This window comes from Hakea prostrata, chromosome 3 (genome assembly GCF_041222555.1).
Source record: "Hakea prostrata isolate BN-2017 chromosome 3, UWA_Hpros_2, whole genome shotgun sequence".
Taxonomy (NCBI): domain Eukaryota; kingdom Viridiplantae; phylum Streptophyta; class Magnoliopsida; order Proteales; family Proteaceae; genus Hakea; species Hakea prostrata.
Genome location: NC_142602.1, coordinates 22,948,718 through 22,965,578, shown reverse-complemented (window position 1 = coordinate 22,965,578; position 16,861 = coordinate 22,948,718). Strand labels below are relative to the sequence as shown.

Below are 16,861 nucleotides of genomic sequence, written 5' to 3'. Positions count from 1 at the left end.
ATAAGTTCCAATCCCCTTTTTTGTCGATCAAAAGGGCGTACCCAGTGCCGAAGCTCCCACACTGTGGGTCTGTACCCAGTGCCGAAGCTCCCACACTGTGGGTCTGTACCCAGTGCCGAAGCTCCCACACTGTGGGTCTGGGGAAGGGACTTTCTAGGCAGCCTTACCCCTGTTTTTTTTTGCAGAGAGGCTGATTTGAACCCGTGACCTCCAACGCACAATAGAGAGACTCCACCATTGCGCCAGGCCCTAATGGGATTTTGATTCACATCTTCTTAACTGTGAGGTGTATATCTCTTAGAAACATCATTACTTCACATGACGCAAATAAGTCGCGCTTTATATAGTTATGATTAGTCGGTTGTTAATGGAGTTATTGCTTAGAGTTGTGTCATGAATAGACCTTTCTTAGGTTAGTCTAACTCCGTTTGAATAGTAACAATAGAGTTTGATATGGATACCTCTTCTCGCTTCTTACGACTTGAGTTCGATTCGAAGCAATGTGATATGGTCGAACCAGACGTTTTGACCATACCAAACCCGACCATCGAATTCCGATTCGACAGGTCTGACCACAACACATGGTATTCATACATAGTCTACAAATACGCATGAAAGTAATCCGTCAATTGACTACATGTCAAATTTGAGTTATCATTCGATGGGATCCAAGTCGGACTTTTAATGCATTGAAATGCATCACGAACTACATCACCTGTGCAGCAATTATGGAACTTGAAACTATGAGGGACAGCCTCTACCTAGGATTCACTTTATAGCTGAAGTGGATTTACATCCACCTGGTCAAAGCTCTCAATAGCAAGTTGAATTCGTGTGATCCGGCAACTAAGAAACTTGTAGCTAAAATTTTGAAGGTGGTCAATGCAAGGTTGGTAGAGTGGTAAGATCCATGTTTATTAATTAATAATGGAGAGGTCATAGGTTCGACCCTTGTAGACGACAAAGTTCCCTCTGATAATGTAATCGAAGTGCGCGCAAGTTGCCGGATGAACGTCAGATGAAAAAATAAAAAAAAATTGAAGGTGTGTTCAGGTTTTGAATATGTTTATTTCAATATTATAAATATATCTATTAATCTTTTTGCAGATTACATAGCAGTTGGTACTCATAATTTATGTTTCAAAAAAGTTTGACATTTTCGTTTATATTTTTTCCACAATAAGTCCAATGTTGATTCCTTCAACGTGTCAATTGGGCAAATACATCCATAGTGACTAGGATGGATATCTTGTATCTAAAAACTATAGTTCCCCCTGTCAATCCTCCGGGATCTCTTACTTTTTTTTTTGGTAAGACCACATCTCTTACTCGTAGAACCTTATTGGTTGGCTGGGATAGGGTGAAATACATTTTTTCCCCTCTTGTTTCCTATTAATTTGCCTTTTGAGCAAAAAAGACAAAGAAGTCTAAATATTTAAATTTACTGTTGAAGAGCCCACATGACCAGGTAAGAGTTTTCAACTCTAGTTCTGATACACTATGTCTACACGTTTACATCCTCTAACATGGCGGTTAATTATTCAAGGGTCATGATTAGAAACCCAACAAAGAATTGAACTTAATAAATCCCTAAATTTTCTCCCAATTTTGTTTCTTCTCTTTTCTTGTATCCTCTTTTCTGGAAGCTTAGTTTTAGGGATATATTAGGTTCAATTCTTAGTTGGATTATAATTATGACCCTTGGATAATTAACAGTCACGTGTTACAATTATAGCTAAAAATTACAAGAAATTATGATAGGAATTGTAGAGGATGTGAACCTCTATGCCTACCCCCATCACCATAAAATCAGGTTTAAGAGGCAAGACAACTTTAGGATATTTATACTATCAAATATGAAATCGTTTGGACCAAAATACCTTTTTACATTTCTCTTCAAGCAAAATTTAAAGTCTGATGACGAAAATACCCTTATATACGGTGCACTTCTTGCGCTCCGAATGTTCTCTATATATGGAGTTACACAACCAGAAGACGCTATTCTGTCCTCCTGCGCAAGCAAACTGCGACACATTTTCACATTTTTCTCTTCTTCATCTGCTTTCTAGAGACGAACTCAAAGATCAGCCATCATGCCTACCGGTAGATACCTTCAAACTACTACTATTTTTACTTTCTGTAATCTCATGAACATTGTAGAAAATCTATGAGTTTAACCTTGCGTGGTATTACGATAGCTAACCAATCTGTGCAACGCGGATTAAAGTCTATGTATCTCGAATTGTGTTTCCGTTTTTGTTTCTTTGGTATTTGTTATTAAATTTTCTATTGTGCGAAGAATTGACTCTGTCACTACATTTAATTGGAGCGCTATTCCATTTTATTTAAAATTTAGCGATTCGATTGGCGCCATTGCTGGTTTTCACTTGCCCACCGATCTGGGTTTTTTGGATTTTGCCTTTATTTCCCCCGTTAGTTTTGTAGCTTAGTGGTGCTTTGGGGGTGATAACATGGATAAAATCTTTCAGCTGCACGTCTTTAATAAGTTCTTCCTGGAATTTAGGGTCAGAGTACTATATTAACTGTAAGGACCCAAGTATGCGATTTGAAGCTATTCATTGGTCTCAACTATACTATATCGCAACTTTTTATGGTGCCAAGCTGGGTTACTTGTTATGGCCCGATTGAATGTGATTTTTTTAACTTGGGCTTCTGGAGTGTATGTGCGAATGGCTTTCTGTCTAGCGAAGCTGTTTGCTTTTCCAAGTCCAGCATACTCTTTTCTAGCCATCACTGGGCGGAGGGCTGCAGTTTGGTCAACTTGTGGAAGCATCAATGTGTTTCTGTATGCTGGTTTCCTTTTTTATTTTTGATCCTTCTTAATCAATTTATTATGGTTCATATAGTATTGATACATAGGACACGATCCACGGGATGTCAAGCTCTTGCTTAGTGTGTTGGCTGGCAGAGATGAAGTGGTGCAAGCAGGCCCTCTGTCATATAGCTTAGGTGCCTTGACGGAAGTATAGCTTTACTCAGATTGTCTCTTAACATTTGTAAACCACAGTCCGGGCTTTATTCCATTATACTGCAAGACCAACATTTGCATGATTTAGTCCAAGGTTTGTTGCTCTTTGTTGTTTTCCACCATCCCATTCAGTTATGAGCCTTGATTTGACCTTTTCTTGAGACATGGGACTCCTCATGCAACTGTAGGTATCAAAAGACTGGTTTAAAGTAAGAGCTGTTTGGAAAGGGATCCCTGCAGCAGTGGTAATAGCATGATTAGCCACATGGAACATTTCCTACAGAAGTGTGGACTGTTTGGTAATAGCATGATTAGCACCGAGAGCCACATAGAATGTTTTCTACAGTAGTGTGGACCGTGTGTTAATATCTTCTGTTGCAGTGGGTTAGGTGCCCTTACTCCAACTTCCACTAGTCTTACACTTTTGGCTTCCTGGTTAGGTCAGCGACTTTTTATTGGCTTGTTTCATACTGTTGCATAGCCTGCAGAAAGCAAGACGTTTTAACTGTTTTACAAGAGTTGAATGTTGTAGGAAGAATTCACTGATAAAACAATTTTCTATTGTCTCCAACAAATATCCGGAGGTGAATATGGGGTTGTGCAACAGGATTATGCCAACTTGTATGCTTGAAACAACAACGCTAGAGTTGAACTAGGGAGTCTGGACTTTAGCTTATTATCCATATATGTTTATGTATGATATATGAATGAACTGGAGTCGGATGTCTAATGATTGCTTCCAGACACCCATTAGGGAGAAGTGATGCGAATTCTGTTGAGGGAGCTAGAAGATCTAGTAGCATGCCTAAATTGACCATAGGAGAAGTTGTGAGGAAGTGCATGTGTAGTCTAGCTCCTGTGCCAAGTATATCTCAGATTGGGCCTATTGGAGGGCAAAGACACATCTTTCTGAGAGTCTCTTGACTTGCTGGGTTATGTTTCCCTCTTTTTAGTTTCACCTTTGCTGTTATTTTTCTCTTTATTTTTCCTAGTTTCTATTGTCATTTCCCATCCTTTTTTTCTCTCTCCCTGTCATCCTCACCCTCCTCTCCTGGGAAACTTTTTCTTGCCTCAAACCAATTTCCCCACACTTCGGTTATGTTGGATCATAGTTGACATGGGAGTAGAGGAAGCGGTAGAGGGATGAAGCAAACCAGATAGGTTGGAAGCCATGAAAGGCAAAAGGAAGAAAAAGCAGTCAAACAGAACTGGAAAAGACACTCAGTTATAGAATAGGCTCATGATACCAATGATAAGATCTGAAATTTCTTAATATATTCATTGCGTAGAGTTACATGTATATGGTTAGCTGGCCAACCAAAGGGAATCAAGAATACAACTACATACAACAGTCCTAACTAACCGACAGCTGGCCTCTCCTTGGAAAGGGCTGAGGTGGTTGTTGTTAAAGCTCATGAAAATGGTGTATGCTCTTGGATTGAAGGTGGACCATTTAATATGGCCCAACTGTAAGAAAAGGTTTTACATGTTGCATGAATGTCAATGCAAAAAATACTTGGAAGGAATGGTGCATTAGGACCATTGGATGAAGAATACCACACCATACTGTAGCAGAGAAATAAACATCTTTTCTGGCCTGGTTGCAACTTTCCACGATGTGGTGATTTCATGCCCATAGAGAGTTCAATGAGGCAGAGATGTGAAGTAGAGATGGAGCAGGCTGTTCTCTCTTCTTAGGTCCAGAGGGTATCCTTCTCTGCATATCCCAACAAGGTTATCTACTATAATATTTGCTTTACTTCTCTTAGACTTTATTTTGTGACCATGTTTTCACAGATAATACATGCTTGGATTGTGTGATGTCTGACCACAATCCTGTGATTGGACATCATAAGGTTTAAACTGACAAAGTTTTGTCAATTATAATTTGTCATTGCCATGAAGCCACTGTAGTCATATCTTTGAATACTTGAATGTCTTGATGGGCTGTGGCTCTTTCCTCTTGTTACCTCTCGTTTATCTCTCTTATTTATTTATTTCTCCTCTCTTTTCCCATCTTTTTTCTGGTTAGAATTTGCTTTTCCTTTGTTTGCTTGGATCCAAGCAGATAACCCCATTAAGATGGGATAAGGCTGAGTTTGTTATTGTAATTATCATGAAAAATTATCTTTTAATGCAAAGAAATCTTGCAGTTTATCGCCACTGTTCATGCTTCTTTACTAGTTCTCTCCTTTTACATACACCAAGAAAGTTGCTTACAGATGAAGTTTTTACACTCTGTGCAGTAAGTGTGAAATGGCAAAAGGAGGTCTTCCCAGCTGTAGAAATCGACACAAACCAACCCCCTTTAGTTTTCAAATGCCAGTTGTATGATCTAACTGGGGTACCCCCTGAGAGGCAGAAGATTATGGTTAAAGGTGGTTTGCTGAAGGTAACTGAAATATTCGATGTGATTGCTTACTCTTGTTCGATAATGAGTAACATCAGCTTAGTTGATTTGCGTATTATAGAGCTGGCAAATATTAACTTTCAAGTTATAGAGTTGGTATTACGGTACTCTGAGGGAAACCAGATTCATACTTGACCATATTTTCCACTGTGACAATGCAGGATGATGCAGACTGGTCAACAGTAGGAGTGAAAGAGGTGACAAATCTTTCATTAGTGTTCCAAAATTTATGAAATGTTTTATTCTACATTTAGTAATCAATATTCACTTTTCTACAAACGTTGCTAGGGTCAAAAGTTGATGATGATGGGAACTGCTGATGAAATTGTAAAAGCCCCCGAGAAAGGCCCTGTTTTTATGGAGGACCTTCCAGAGGAAGAGCAAGTTGTCGCTGTGGTGAGTTGAATGGTTGCTCGTCAAATTGTTGTTATAGCTGAAGTTTCCCTATTCCTCCTTCGAGGGGAAAAATATTATTCATGGGTAGATCCAGTGTATATGGGATCTCTTGATCATTATTCATTGTTCTATCCTCTGAAGTGACGCAATTTCTGTTTTCAAGGGTCACACTGCTGGTCTTTTTAATCTGGGGAATACCTGCTACATGAATTCCACATTACAGTGCCTGCATTCAGTTCCAGAGTTGAAGTCTGCTTTACTCTCGTGAGTGATTATTGTATTATGCTGCGATTGTTTTTAGAGAGACTCCTCGAGGAATTACACTAAAACTAGGAATGGGAGAATCTTTATGTTTGCTTTAAGACTTGAGAAAGTTGCATTTATTCTTTAAACTAACTCCTGCACTTCAATATGACGTCTCCGACTAGGTATCCCCACTCAGGAAGAAGCAACGACTTGGATCAGTCTTCACATCTCTTGACCATCGCGACAAGAGACCTATTTACTGATCTTGATAAAAATGTCAAGCCCGTTACCCCAATGCATTTTTTGACGGTTAGTTATCTGTGTATTTCTTCCTTCATTTTTTTGTGCTTTGTTTCCTCTTATTTTCTCCTTGAATGTCAATCAAGTTCTCTTAAACCAAGGAATGACATTGGTCATTGGGTCTAAAATTTCTGTAATTTTACTGAGTACTGAATGATGATGGTTTTTGTGTTTGTGAACACCAAAGTATGTTATCAATGTTGATTTTTTGGGGGCTAGTATTTCAACTGTTAATTGAAATTTGCTGATAGTTGATTACCTGACTATGATAATTAATGATGTTGATATATATTGTTGTTTCCCTAGCTTAGCAGCTTGAGTTTTTGGGTTACAAGGCTAGGTAATTGGAATGGGCTCTAAGTAAGAAACACACAATGATTAAAATATAAAACTTTTCTGCAGAAAGATGGAGCAGAAGTATTGTTGGATATATATATTTCAATACTTGCTATAGTTGGTCACTTGTTTGGCCCTTTTGTATAGCCTTCTTGTTTCCTTTCAAATGGATTTATCAACATGGAAGGTGGTAGTTCAAGTTTTCACGTGAACATAAACATGGGTATATTAGGCCAGCGAAAGAGGAGTCGAGAGTTGGACAACTTTTTGTTTGAGCTGTAAAGGAGGTTTGAGTAGAACTCTGAGGTGCAGGGAAAAAGGTTTAAAATCTTAGGTTATAAGATCAGATTCGAGGATATAGTCATTTGATGGGGTATGAGAGTTTTAGTCATAGGTTGCAAAATTTATTATAGAACCAGGATACACTTTAGATGGTCTTCTCCATTTTGTCCACCGTATTCTCTCTTTGGTCAACGTCAGCCTCTATTTCTTCTTCATTATTTATGAGTGAACCTGAGTACATCTATGTTTTTTGTGTTGAGTGTCTCCTCTCCCATCATTAATTGTCGTGACATCCCATACAAGACTTATATTAAAGATACATATCATGTACCTCGTTGTTGTTTTATGCTTCTTAAAAAACCTTTTGTTATCGAGGTTGATCTCGTTTCTCTAACTCTGAATTCATCTTTTCTTTTGTTTTCTCCATTAAAATGATGCCATTAGCAAAAAACATATACCCAGCGATTTGATCTTGGATGTCTCTTCAGCTTGTCTATGATCAATGTAAACAATATAGCCTTAAAACTGATCCTTCCTATAAGCAACTGTTAATGTGAATTTAGACCTGTAAACGGATCGGATTTGGCTTGGATACACCGCCATCCGAATTCGAATCCGATAAGTAAATCCGATATCCGGCGGATATTTTTCAAGGGTATTCGAATTCGAATACGTGACTCTATTGCAAAACCATCCGATTATTATCCGATCCGCAAAACCATCCGATTACTGTGCCACTGTGCCATTTTCTAAGTTCCGATGACTGCGATCTCAGAACCTAAGTTTCGGCAAAGTGGTGAAGATCGTCTGCTTTGAGGGCTGACCCATCAAGCACAGCCAGACCATCGTTGACCATTTTTGATGTATTCAAAGAGCATCTAACGGAGGAAGATCGCCGGCTTTGAGATCACCCAACAAACACAGTCAGACCACCACTGTCGGCCATTTAAGATGAATTCAAAGACAGCCAAAGCCACGTTCTCACCGGCGCCGTAAGATGCACAAGAGCCCATGAAACGGGAGAACAGTAAGGGTTTGATGAGAATCACCAATATAGGTACCTGAAGATGCAAAGCCACGTTCGTACCGCTGCCGTAAGCTGGTTGCTGTTACTTGCCGGCTGCCGCTAGTTGACGGGAAGAGCTGAAACATGAGGTTTCATCATTTTGATTTTTTGAGCAACGCCGTCTAGATTGTTCCCAAGCCAAAAAAGCTAAAAGGAGAAGAAAAGAGAGACTGCAAGTCTGCAGCCCACACACTCCTTAAACAGTGTATCTGCTATTGGTTATGTTGAAAATTTATTTTTTAAAACTTTTTAAAATACTTTCATTGATGCTCGTGAAGTCACTCGAGATTTTTCCAAAAATATCAAAATTTTAATTTAAGTTATTTATTGATGTGACAAGTGATTGTCGGTAATGGTTATGATGAAAAATTGTTTTTTAAAACTTTTTAAAACACAGCCCTTGATGCTCGTGAAGTCACTCGACCTTATCAAAAACTATTAATTTTTTAAATTTAAATCATTTAATGATGTGATAAAAACTTATTGAAAAATGTTAATTTTTTAAATTTAATTCATTTAATGATGTAACAAGTGATTGTATAGAAAACTTTTAAAATGCGTGAAGAAATTGGTAGGAACTTTTCCCAAATTCAAAATCATTTTTATTAATTAAACTCATCAAAAATATATATTTTATTATAAATGGATAATATATTATCCGGTCCGTTTAGTAAATATTTGAATCCGAATCCGTTTAGTAATCGGACGGATACGGATATTTTCCGGTAAGAAAAAATTCGGATTCGGACACTCTTAAACGAATATGAACACGAATTCGGAGGCGGATTTCGGTTATCCATTTACATGTCTATGTGAATTCAGCGCCCCCCCCCCCCCCGCGAAAAAGGAAAAAAAAAGGAGTAAAGAAAAATTCCCCAGTTCTCATATGAAAGAGAAACCCAACTAGTTCATACACTATTCACTACACCATTATACATAGCTTTAACTATGGCCACATATTTGTATTGTGATTTTTGACTTTATTTCGTTGCTGCAGGTATTGCGTAAAAAGTATCCCCAATTTGGCCAACTGCATAATGGTGTTTACATGCAGCAGGTTATTTTACCTCATTCCTTCCAAATGGTCATAGTAGTTAAAGAAGTTCAATTTCTTTTTTATGTATTTTCTTTTGAAATAAATAACAGGATGCAGAAGAATGTTGGACCCAACTTCTGTACACGCTTTCCCAGTCTCTTAGATCACCAGATTCCAGGTATTTTTCTTTTACCCATGATTCATATCAACATGACTCATTTGCAATCCTAATATCTACTGAGGTGAAACTTTAGTGGTTCCCTCCTTTTTCTGTAATAATATCTTACTAATTGCTCTCAGTTGAATGGTTTTTGTCAGTTTGTTTGCTATGTTCCGAATTTTTGTTTAAATTCATCGCCATTTATTATTATTCTTTTTCTCTGTTTTTTTGATCAAATTCTGTTGTTAGAAAGTGAGATTGCATGGTTGATGTTACAAGAAAGATGGTAAGCATACTGAAGATCATGATTGCCACTTCTTAACGATTGTTTTCCACCCCTCCCCACTTTCTTTTCATCCTCTTGTCGCATTATCAGCTAGAGGAAAGATGAGAAGCTGGATCTTGGATGAAGCTAATGCAAAGTTCTTATTCCCCCAACTTTTCTTCCAGCATCCTGAATATAAATAGGAAAGTTGTGAAAAGAAACTCAATGCATGGGCTATGCTTAGGCTTCATTTCAATGCCGAAGGCTGCCCTTGTTCGTTAACTACTCTATGTTTGCCCAAGTATTTGACATGTTGAACTTGATCTTGAGCATAGGCTTCTAGGTTGCAATTATTTGATCTTACTCATGTTTGCACCTATTTGAAATAGTTTTTTCACATTGCTTTTGAATGGTCCTTTTTTAACTTACTATTGAGTTTTACTTTATGCTGTGAAATGAGATTGAAAGATGTGGCTAGTAAACTTGGATAATGCTGAAAAAAGGTGTGGGATTTTGGGTTTTGGAATATTGATTGAAAAGACAGCAGGAAAAAAATTATTAATGTAGATGTTCTCCTCTCTGCAAAATCCCAGGCTGCACCCAGACACATGGGTGGGCATTCCCCCCCCCCCCCCCCAACCAAAAAAAAAAAGAAGAAAAAGGAAAATGAGAAGAGGGGGGGGGGGAGGGAAAGCATGGTTGTCATTTTGCCCAACCCCATGCGCAGCCTAAATCAATTACTATCTTGTCATTTTAGAGAACTTGAGACTCACTTCAGACATTTATGTGCAAGGTATGGCTAAAATTTGAGCTGTGTGATAGCATGGATTTTACATCTATCTATTTTTCTATCTGATTGCTGATTTGCTGCTCCTTTAAATTAGCTAAATCTACAATGCTCCCTTGCAGAGTGAATCCAGAAACTGTCAAGGCTCTTTTTGGTATTGATCTGGTCAGCAGGTATCTAATGTTCTCCAAATATTCCTCATATTTCTGTGTTTGGTCTTTGGAGATTAGTTGTCGGTAACTTATAAAACCTGCTTCATGGGAAAATGGTGTGTTAAGCTCCCAATCCCAGCTTAACAAAGGCTAACACCCTTTCGTTTCACTCAATACTCACTCAACACACAAGCACACAGCAAAATAGAGCAATAGTAGGATTAAGCTGAAGAGAATAATGTCAGTCTTCAAATAAAACAGAACACAACACCACTTAATCAGCAATAAAAAGGGGAATGAAATACTGCTGATTCAGCAACACCCATCTCCTACAACCTGCCCGAGGGCAGCAGCTCTCACCTGCAAGTTCACCTTACAAAAGCCCTTACAATATTCGACATAACCTCTCTTCTCCTCTTATTTCAAAATATAACAAACTCTCTCCAAACTTCCACACTCCTTCAATCCTACTCTTGACACCTGGGCCAACATTCCCTGCACCAAATCAGACCTGTACGTCAGTACTTGGGTGTAGCTGCCTCTGTATCAGCCTTTGCCACTTGTACACTGTCTCTAGCTGGTTTTCTCATGGTTTCCCTCATTTTGCTGGAGTAGCTGATCCCCTGTGACACTTCCTACACTTTTGGGTGTACACTTGAGACACTAGGGGCGCATCATGGTGATCAACCCATCCTGGCTTGGACAGATGGACTACTCAATCCCTCTGTCAGTTCTGGGGAAGAATCAATACAAGTTTCATTATTATCATCATCATCATCATCATCAAGCCTTGTCCCAACTAAATGGGGAATCAATACAAATTTAGAAACTAGAAATACCAAATGGAGTCAGTCATTGTCCATCATCTTTTTTGTTAGTAACTCGTGAGACTTAATTCCTTGGGCCACTCGTGATGCATTCATTTAGCTGGTATCATCCATTAAGTTAGGGTGGTAGGCTTCTTTCATGCTTAATGCGTTTGCTGTCAAACTTTCTCTATCCTTTTTGAGGTTTCCTTAGAGTTGATAACATCACCCTCTGTGCTGGCTAAGTTTTCTTGCCTTAAGATGACTGGTTCAAGTATGGAGATTTTAACTTTGTATTCAAGAAGCCGAGAACTGTACAGTGAACCTGTTGTCTCGAAATCCTGCTAATCTTACTGTGTGGATAAATCACCATTGTTGGTTTCCACCCCTAATGTTCATGAATGAAAATTGAGGATCTTAGTTTGTCCATCTTATTGTGCATATGTTGGTTGAAGAGTTTACCTTTTCATTGGGAGTTTTATTGCAAGTTTATTTTGCATGCTGTATTGTGAGCTATACGGGCTTGGCTTCCTACTAGAAACTTGAAGGAATTCACAAAATTTTCGTGTTACCAGGGTGCACTGTGCAGAAAGTAGTGAAGAATCTTCAGAGTCGGAGTCGGTATACTCTCTTAAATGCCATATATCTCAGGAGGTCAACCACTTGCATGAGGGTTTAAAGCATGTAAGTATTAATTCCAATTTAAATGCTTCTGACACATTTAAAAGAAGAGCAAAAAGAAGGCTTGGGGTGATTTGCTTTCTGTGACATGGTAATTCTGGATTTTAACATTCCAGTTGGAGACCAGTTGTGTTTGTGTCATCCAGAGCAGTTATTGAAATTTGTATTTGTCAAGAATATATACTGTTTCACATAACCAATTAGAAAACAATCGTGCTCCATGGCACCATAGTTGTCAAAGGCACAAGGCAAACCAAGGCGTTGGAGAAGGCAAAAATACAAGGCGAAAACAACTAGGTGAGCAAAGCGTCCTAGGTGCCCAAGTTGACCAAAACACCTGGATGCCAAGGCACTGCCTGACTAGGCGGCATGGCACATCCAGAGCAACAATGGAAGTTTGAATTTGTTAAGAATTAATACTGATTCACATAACCAATTGGAAAACAACTTTGCCCAATGACTATAGTTGTCAAGGCACAAGGTGAAACAAGGCATTTAAAAAGGTTAAAATGCAAGGCAAAAACAACTAGGTGAGCAACACATACAAGGTGCCTACCTAGTCTACCAAGGTGCCTAAGTCAACCAGAGCACCTGGGCGTGGATGTACTACCTGACTAGGTAGCATGGGACATTTGAACTTGTCAAGAATTAATACTGATTCACGTATTTGTATGCATGACTGCCTGGATATGTTTGTTTTTAACCTTTCTCAACTAGTGGCAGTTGCAGTCTTTTTTTGGTGAAGTAACATAAGTTGCCCATTATGATCCATTGTAGTACTTGATAACACATGCGGCAAATTAAATGCATTTGAAGGTTATATGAGCTGTTTCCCTGCTTAGAGCTACCGTTAATGCTGGTGGATCATGCAGGCACTAAAGTCGGAGCTGGAGAAAGTCTCTCCTTCGTTGGGCCGTAGTGCAATTTACTTGAAGGAATCACGTATTAGTTCTTTACCAAGGCAAGACCTTGCATTCTCGAATCAAGACCTTCTCTTCCTAGATGATCTCATGAGAATCAACTGAAACCAACTATGGTCGACAACTGTGTTGACTAGAGAAAACAAAAGTTCTCTTTTATTATATTACATCTGTTTTTTTGGGAGAAAGCTTATTCACACAGTTTTTCAGGTACTTGACTGTTCAGTTTGTTCGGTTTTTCTGGAAAAGGGAGTCAAATCAGAAGGCAAAGATTTTGCGGGTAACCTCATTTTTGATACAAAATAATAATTGATGAGTTCAAAGATCATTGTTTTGGATTATTATATTTTGTGAGAATATTAGCTTTATTATGGAACAGTGGTAGAACAAAATGTTTATTAATCTTGAATCGTTTATCTATTTCGATGTGCACTTCAATTCTGTTTTGTATCTAGTGGTAGGTTAGTATTGAACAATCTAAAAAACTTTGTTTCAGAAAGTTGATTACCCGTTGGAGTTGGATGTTTATGACCTATGTTCTGATGAACTCCGCAAAAAGTTGGAAGCTCCTCGTAAGGTATCATTTACTACCCTTGGGTTTTTCTTCTTCTTCTTGTGATGAACTCCCGCTAGCATTGAGGAACCACAGTGGATTTGGTTGATTCATATCTCAGCATTTCTCTTTCTCTTTTGGCATATCTTGGTGCTACCTGCATTCCAAAAAAAGATTCTAAGAGATGAGGAGAGCAAGAAGTTTGGGCTGAAAACCAGTGAGAAGAATACCAATTCCAAAGAGAACGATGTAAAGATGCTCGACATTGAGGTTACTGTACCATTCCTGCTATACGGCATGTCTCATATTTATACTGGTCAAATAGAAAATGGTAACTAAAAATGTTATCAATGCTTACGTGTTATATTGATTGTCCATTTTCCACAGGGATTACCCAATGGAGGTGAACCATCGACAGCTACAAACCAGGAAGGTAATAACTCTAACCATTGATTGCAAGTTCTTAGTGGAAGCATCCTTTGTTTGGGTTGTTCTTTGCCTAAAATGTCCATAAAATTCTATTCTCCCACCCTCTCCTAGAAACTGAAGATGGGGTGTTTATTACATTATCTTAATCCACGTGGTACTCTTGTTATGATGGAGCTGATGAGGCCAGTTCTATCTCTTCAGCAGAATTTGTATTTTACCTTATGTTAAATGCCATGTGGAGGGTTATCGGTTATTGTTGGTTTGGGGTTATAAATAGGGGAAAAGTGTGAGGAGAGGGTAAAGAATGTTTATGTGGGTGTTAGGCAGCCTATGGCTGAGGGACAACTTATGCTGTGGGGGTGACTGGTATCAATTTTGCTTATTAATAAATAAATCTGTTTAGTGTTTGTGTTCAATTCTTGGGTTCTTATCACCTTATCTGTCAATTGCCAACATTAGTTCTTCACACTTGGTGTTCCATCAGATAAACAAGTCCAATTTACTGGAGTCTATGACTTGGTTGCTGTGCTTACCCACAAGGGGAGGAGTGCGGACTCTGGGCATTATGTTGCTTGGGTCAAACAAGAAAATGGTTAGTCATGCTCCTTGGAAAAAAATCTGCCCTTTTCCAAGTTAGAAATCCATGACGCAGATTGATAATTTAAAAATGGTCATGGTTCCAGGGAAATGGATTCTATATGATGATGACAATCCAACTCCACAGAGGGAGGAAGACATCACTAAGCTCTCTGGAGGAGGTAAGATCAGCTATTGATTCTTGTAGGTCAATTTTGAAGTTTTTCAATGACTGATGTTTTTTTGGTTTGTTCAGGGGACTGGCATATGGCATATATTTGCATGTACAAGGCCCGTATGGTGTCTGACGCTTCAAGTTCTAGTTCTACAGCTGGGAAGTCGGTTGATTTATCCGACGCATCATGAATGACTGTTGTATCAGCCAATTGGTGTAGTTTAGAAAGGTACCACCCTTGTACTTTTGGAGTGGAATGATGTGTAGAATGATCTGGAGTTACCCAATGTTTGTGGATGTTATATCCATATATTATTGCAGTTTGCCCCTCTAGTTTACCCAAGTCTATTCATTACATTAAGTGAAGATTTTTTTCTTTTTCAAGTTCTGTTTCCCCCTTGACTGGTTTCTGTTTCAGTTGAAGTTGTTACAATGAGTGTATTTTTCAATTGCTTTCAATGGGTCTATATTTCAAATATCTGTCCAGCCGGGAAGACTTTTTGTTGATGGGAAATTTATTCAGGAAGGTCAGGTACAACTGGAGGTTTCATTTCCACAAAGTTGATGAAGCCAGAGTGGAATGTAGTCAACTTGCTCTGCACCATATGGACAGGCCTTTCTTGTCTAGGGTGTTGGCAATGCTGTTTTTTGGGGGTAATATTGGCAATGCTGTTTACATCTCTTTTAGTACAACAGAACTGACCAGTACTTTGGTAGAGAGAGAGCTTGACCAATCTTCAAGGTGTCAGATTCAATTAGGAAGCTGAAGACACCTACCTCTGAAGCATGGGAAACACCTGTTCCTGATGGCTTCAGCTCTCCACTGATGGGTGCGTAAATGAGTCACAAGTTAGCTTCTACCAAGGAAGGAGAGGGAAAAAAATCGATACAATTGATTACTATTATTTTTTTTGGGGGGGGGGGGGGGGGTTCCCAACGGCTATTGACCACAAATTACTAGGGTCCACAAGATTAGGGTGGTTTTTTAATGTTTTATTAGTTTTTACTTGTGGGTTTTACATAGTTTGTGGTTATAAATTTGTCAAGAGAGCACACCCATCAGGAGAGATGATCCACATTCGAGAAAGGTCTTTTTTTTTTTGGAAACAGGAGGATTTAACGTATAGGGGTTGGGGTATAACATATGTGAGTGTCAAACCTATAATCCCTTTATTAAGAAATATGAGTCTTGGAAATTCTTTGTGCAGGTGAATGATATATGCACTGCTGATCTGACCTAGAAAACTTTGTTCTTGAGAAAATCATATTATTTTTCATTTTTTATTTTACTAGTACAATAATAATAAAATTTGTAATATGTGGCCAACTTAAATGGATTATACAGTATGTATTGCGACTTCACTTCTATACCTTTAATTGGCAAAAACTGTTACAGAGCAGGTTTTTTTCTTCTTTCTTTTCTTCTTCTTCTGTGAGGAGTCAGATAATCAAGTTCAGTACATTGAATTTAGGAACCCTACACGGAGGACTTTTGGTCCCAAAGATTTGCTGAGGTTGAAAATCTTATGACAGTTTGATTGGGGATTGGAATGTCAAAGAAGTAACTTCACTTATTGGTCTTTAGCCTAGTATTTTTCTTGGGGTTGAGGGAGTAGGGGAAGAATAAAAGCAAAATGGAATCTTTTCCCATAGAAGATGATGCTGATATTTTAGGGCCATTAAATACCATGTGAATGCATGAACATGAACATGAACAACGACCTGACTCCTGAGCTCTCTCCAGATCCAGAGGGGTAAATAAAATGATTGACTCAAGAGTTGATGATTTTTATTTCACAAGAGTGGAATTCATTTTCCTTTACGCGTGAATGGAAACTAGTGCCATGCTGCCTGGTTCCTTTCATTTTGCTATAGATGATGCGCACTAGATCACATATCCCTATTTAACTTCTCCACAAACTTTCACCCAAATGGTTGGGATTTTTTTTTAATCATAGAAAAGTTAAGCCATGGATTTCTTAAGGAGGTTGTCTGCTCATTTTCTTGCTTTAATGAATCAAATAAAGTGAGCTTTTAGAATTTCATTGAAAACATTATATTTGTTGCACTCTTTTTTGTTCAACTCATTCTATTTCAGCAAACTAATGGTTTGTAAGTATATGTTACGTATGGGGGGTTATCATACCTGTATTCTTTATGTGGAAGGCATTACAATTTCGGATGTTTCGTAATGACCGAATTTAGGGTTTTTCAGCACGAAAATGTTGAATTTTAAGATACGAGAGACCAATTTTAGGTTTTGAAAGGTATTGCAACTCAACTCAATTCAATGCAA

At 38.4% G+C, this 16,861-nt stretch overlaps 1 protein-coding gene across 1 annotated transcript; it reads left to right on the top strand.

The window, feature by feature from the left end:
- Positions 1-1,989: 1,989 nt before the first annotated feature.
- Positions 1,990-14,903, top strand: LOC149021665 (ubiquitin carboxyl-terminal hydrolase 7-like). Its single transcript, XM_089149888.1, has 18 exons — positions 1,990-2,103; positions 5,236-5,381; positions 5,561-5,596; positions 5,688-5,795; positions 5,959-6,059; positions 6,224-6,350; positions 9,023-9,082; positions 9,172-9,239; positions 10,396-10,446; positions 11,807-11,915; positions 12,785-12,873; positions 13,043-13,112; positions 13,329-13,409; positions 13,560-13,655; positions 13,773-13,818; positions 14,299-14,406; positions 14,498-14,572; positions 14,647-14,903. The coding sequence occupies exons 1-18, from the start codon at positions 2,094-2,096 to the stop codon at positions 14,754-14,756; spliced, it is 1,491 nt and encodes a 496-aa protein (XP_089006014.1). The 5' UTR covers positions 1,990-2,093; the 3' UTR covers positions 14,757-14,903.
- Positions 14,904-16,861: the final 1,958 nt, after the last annotated feature.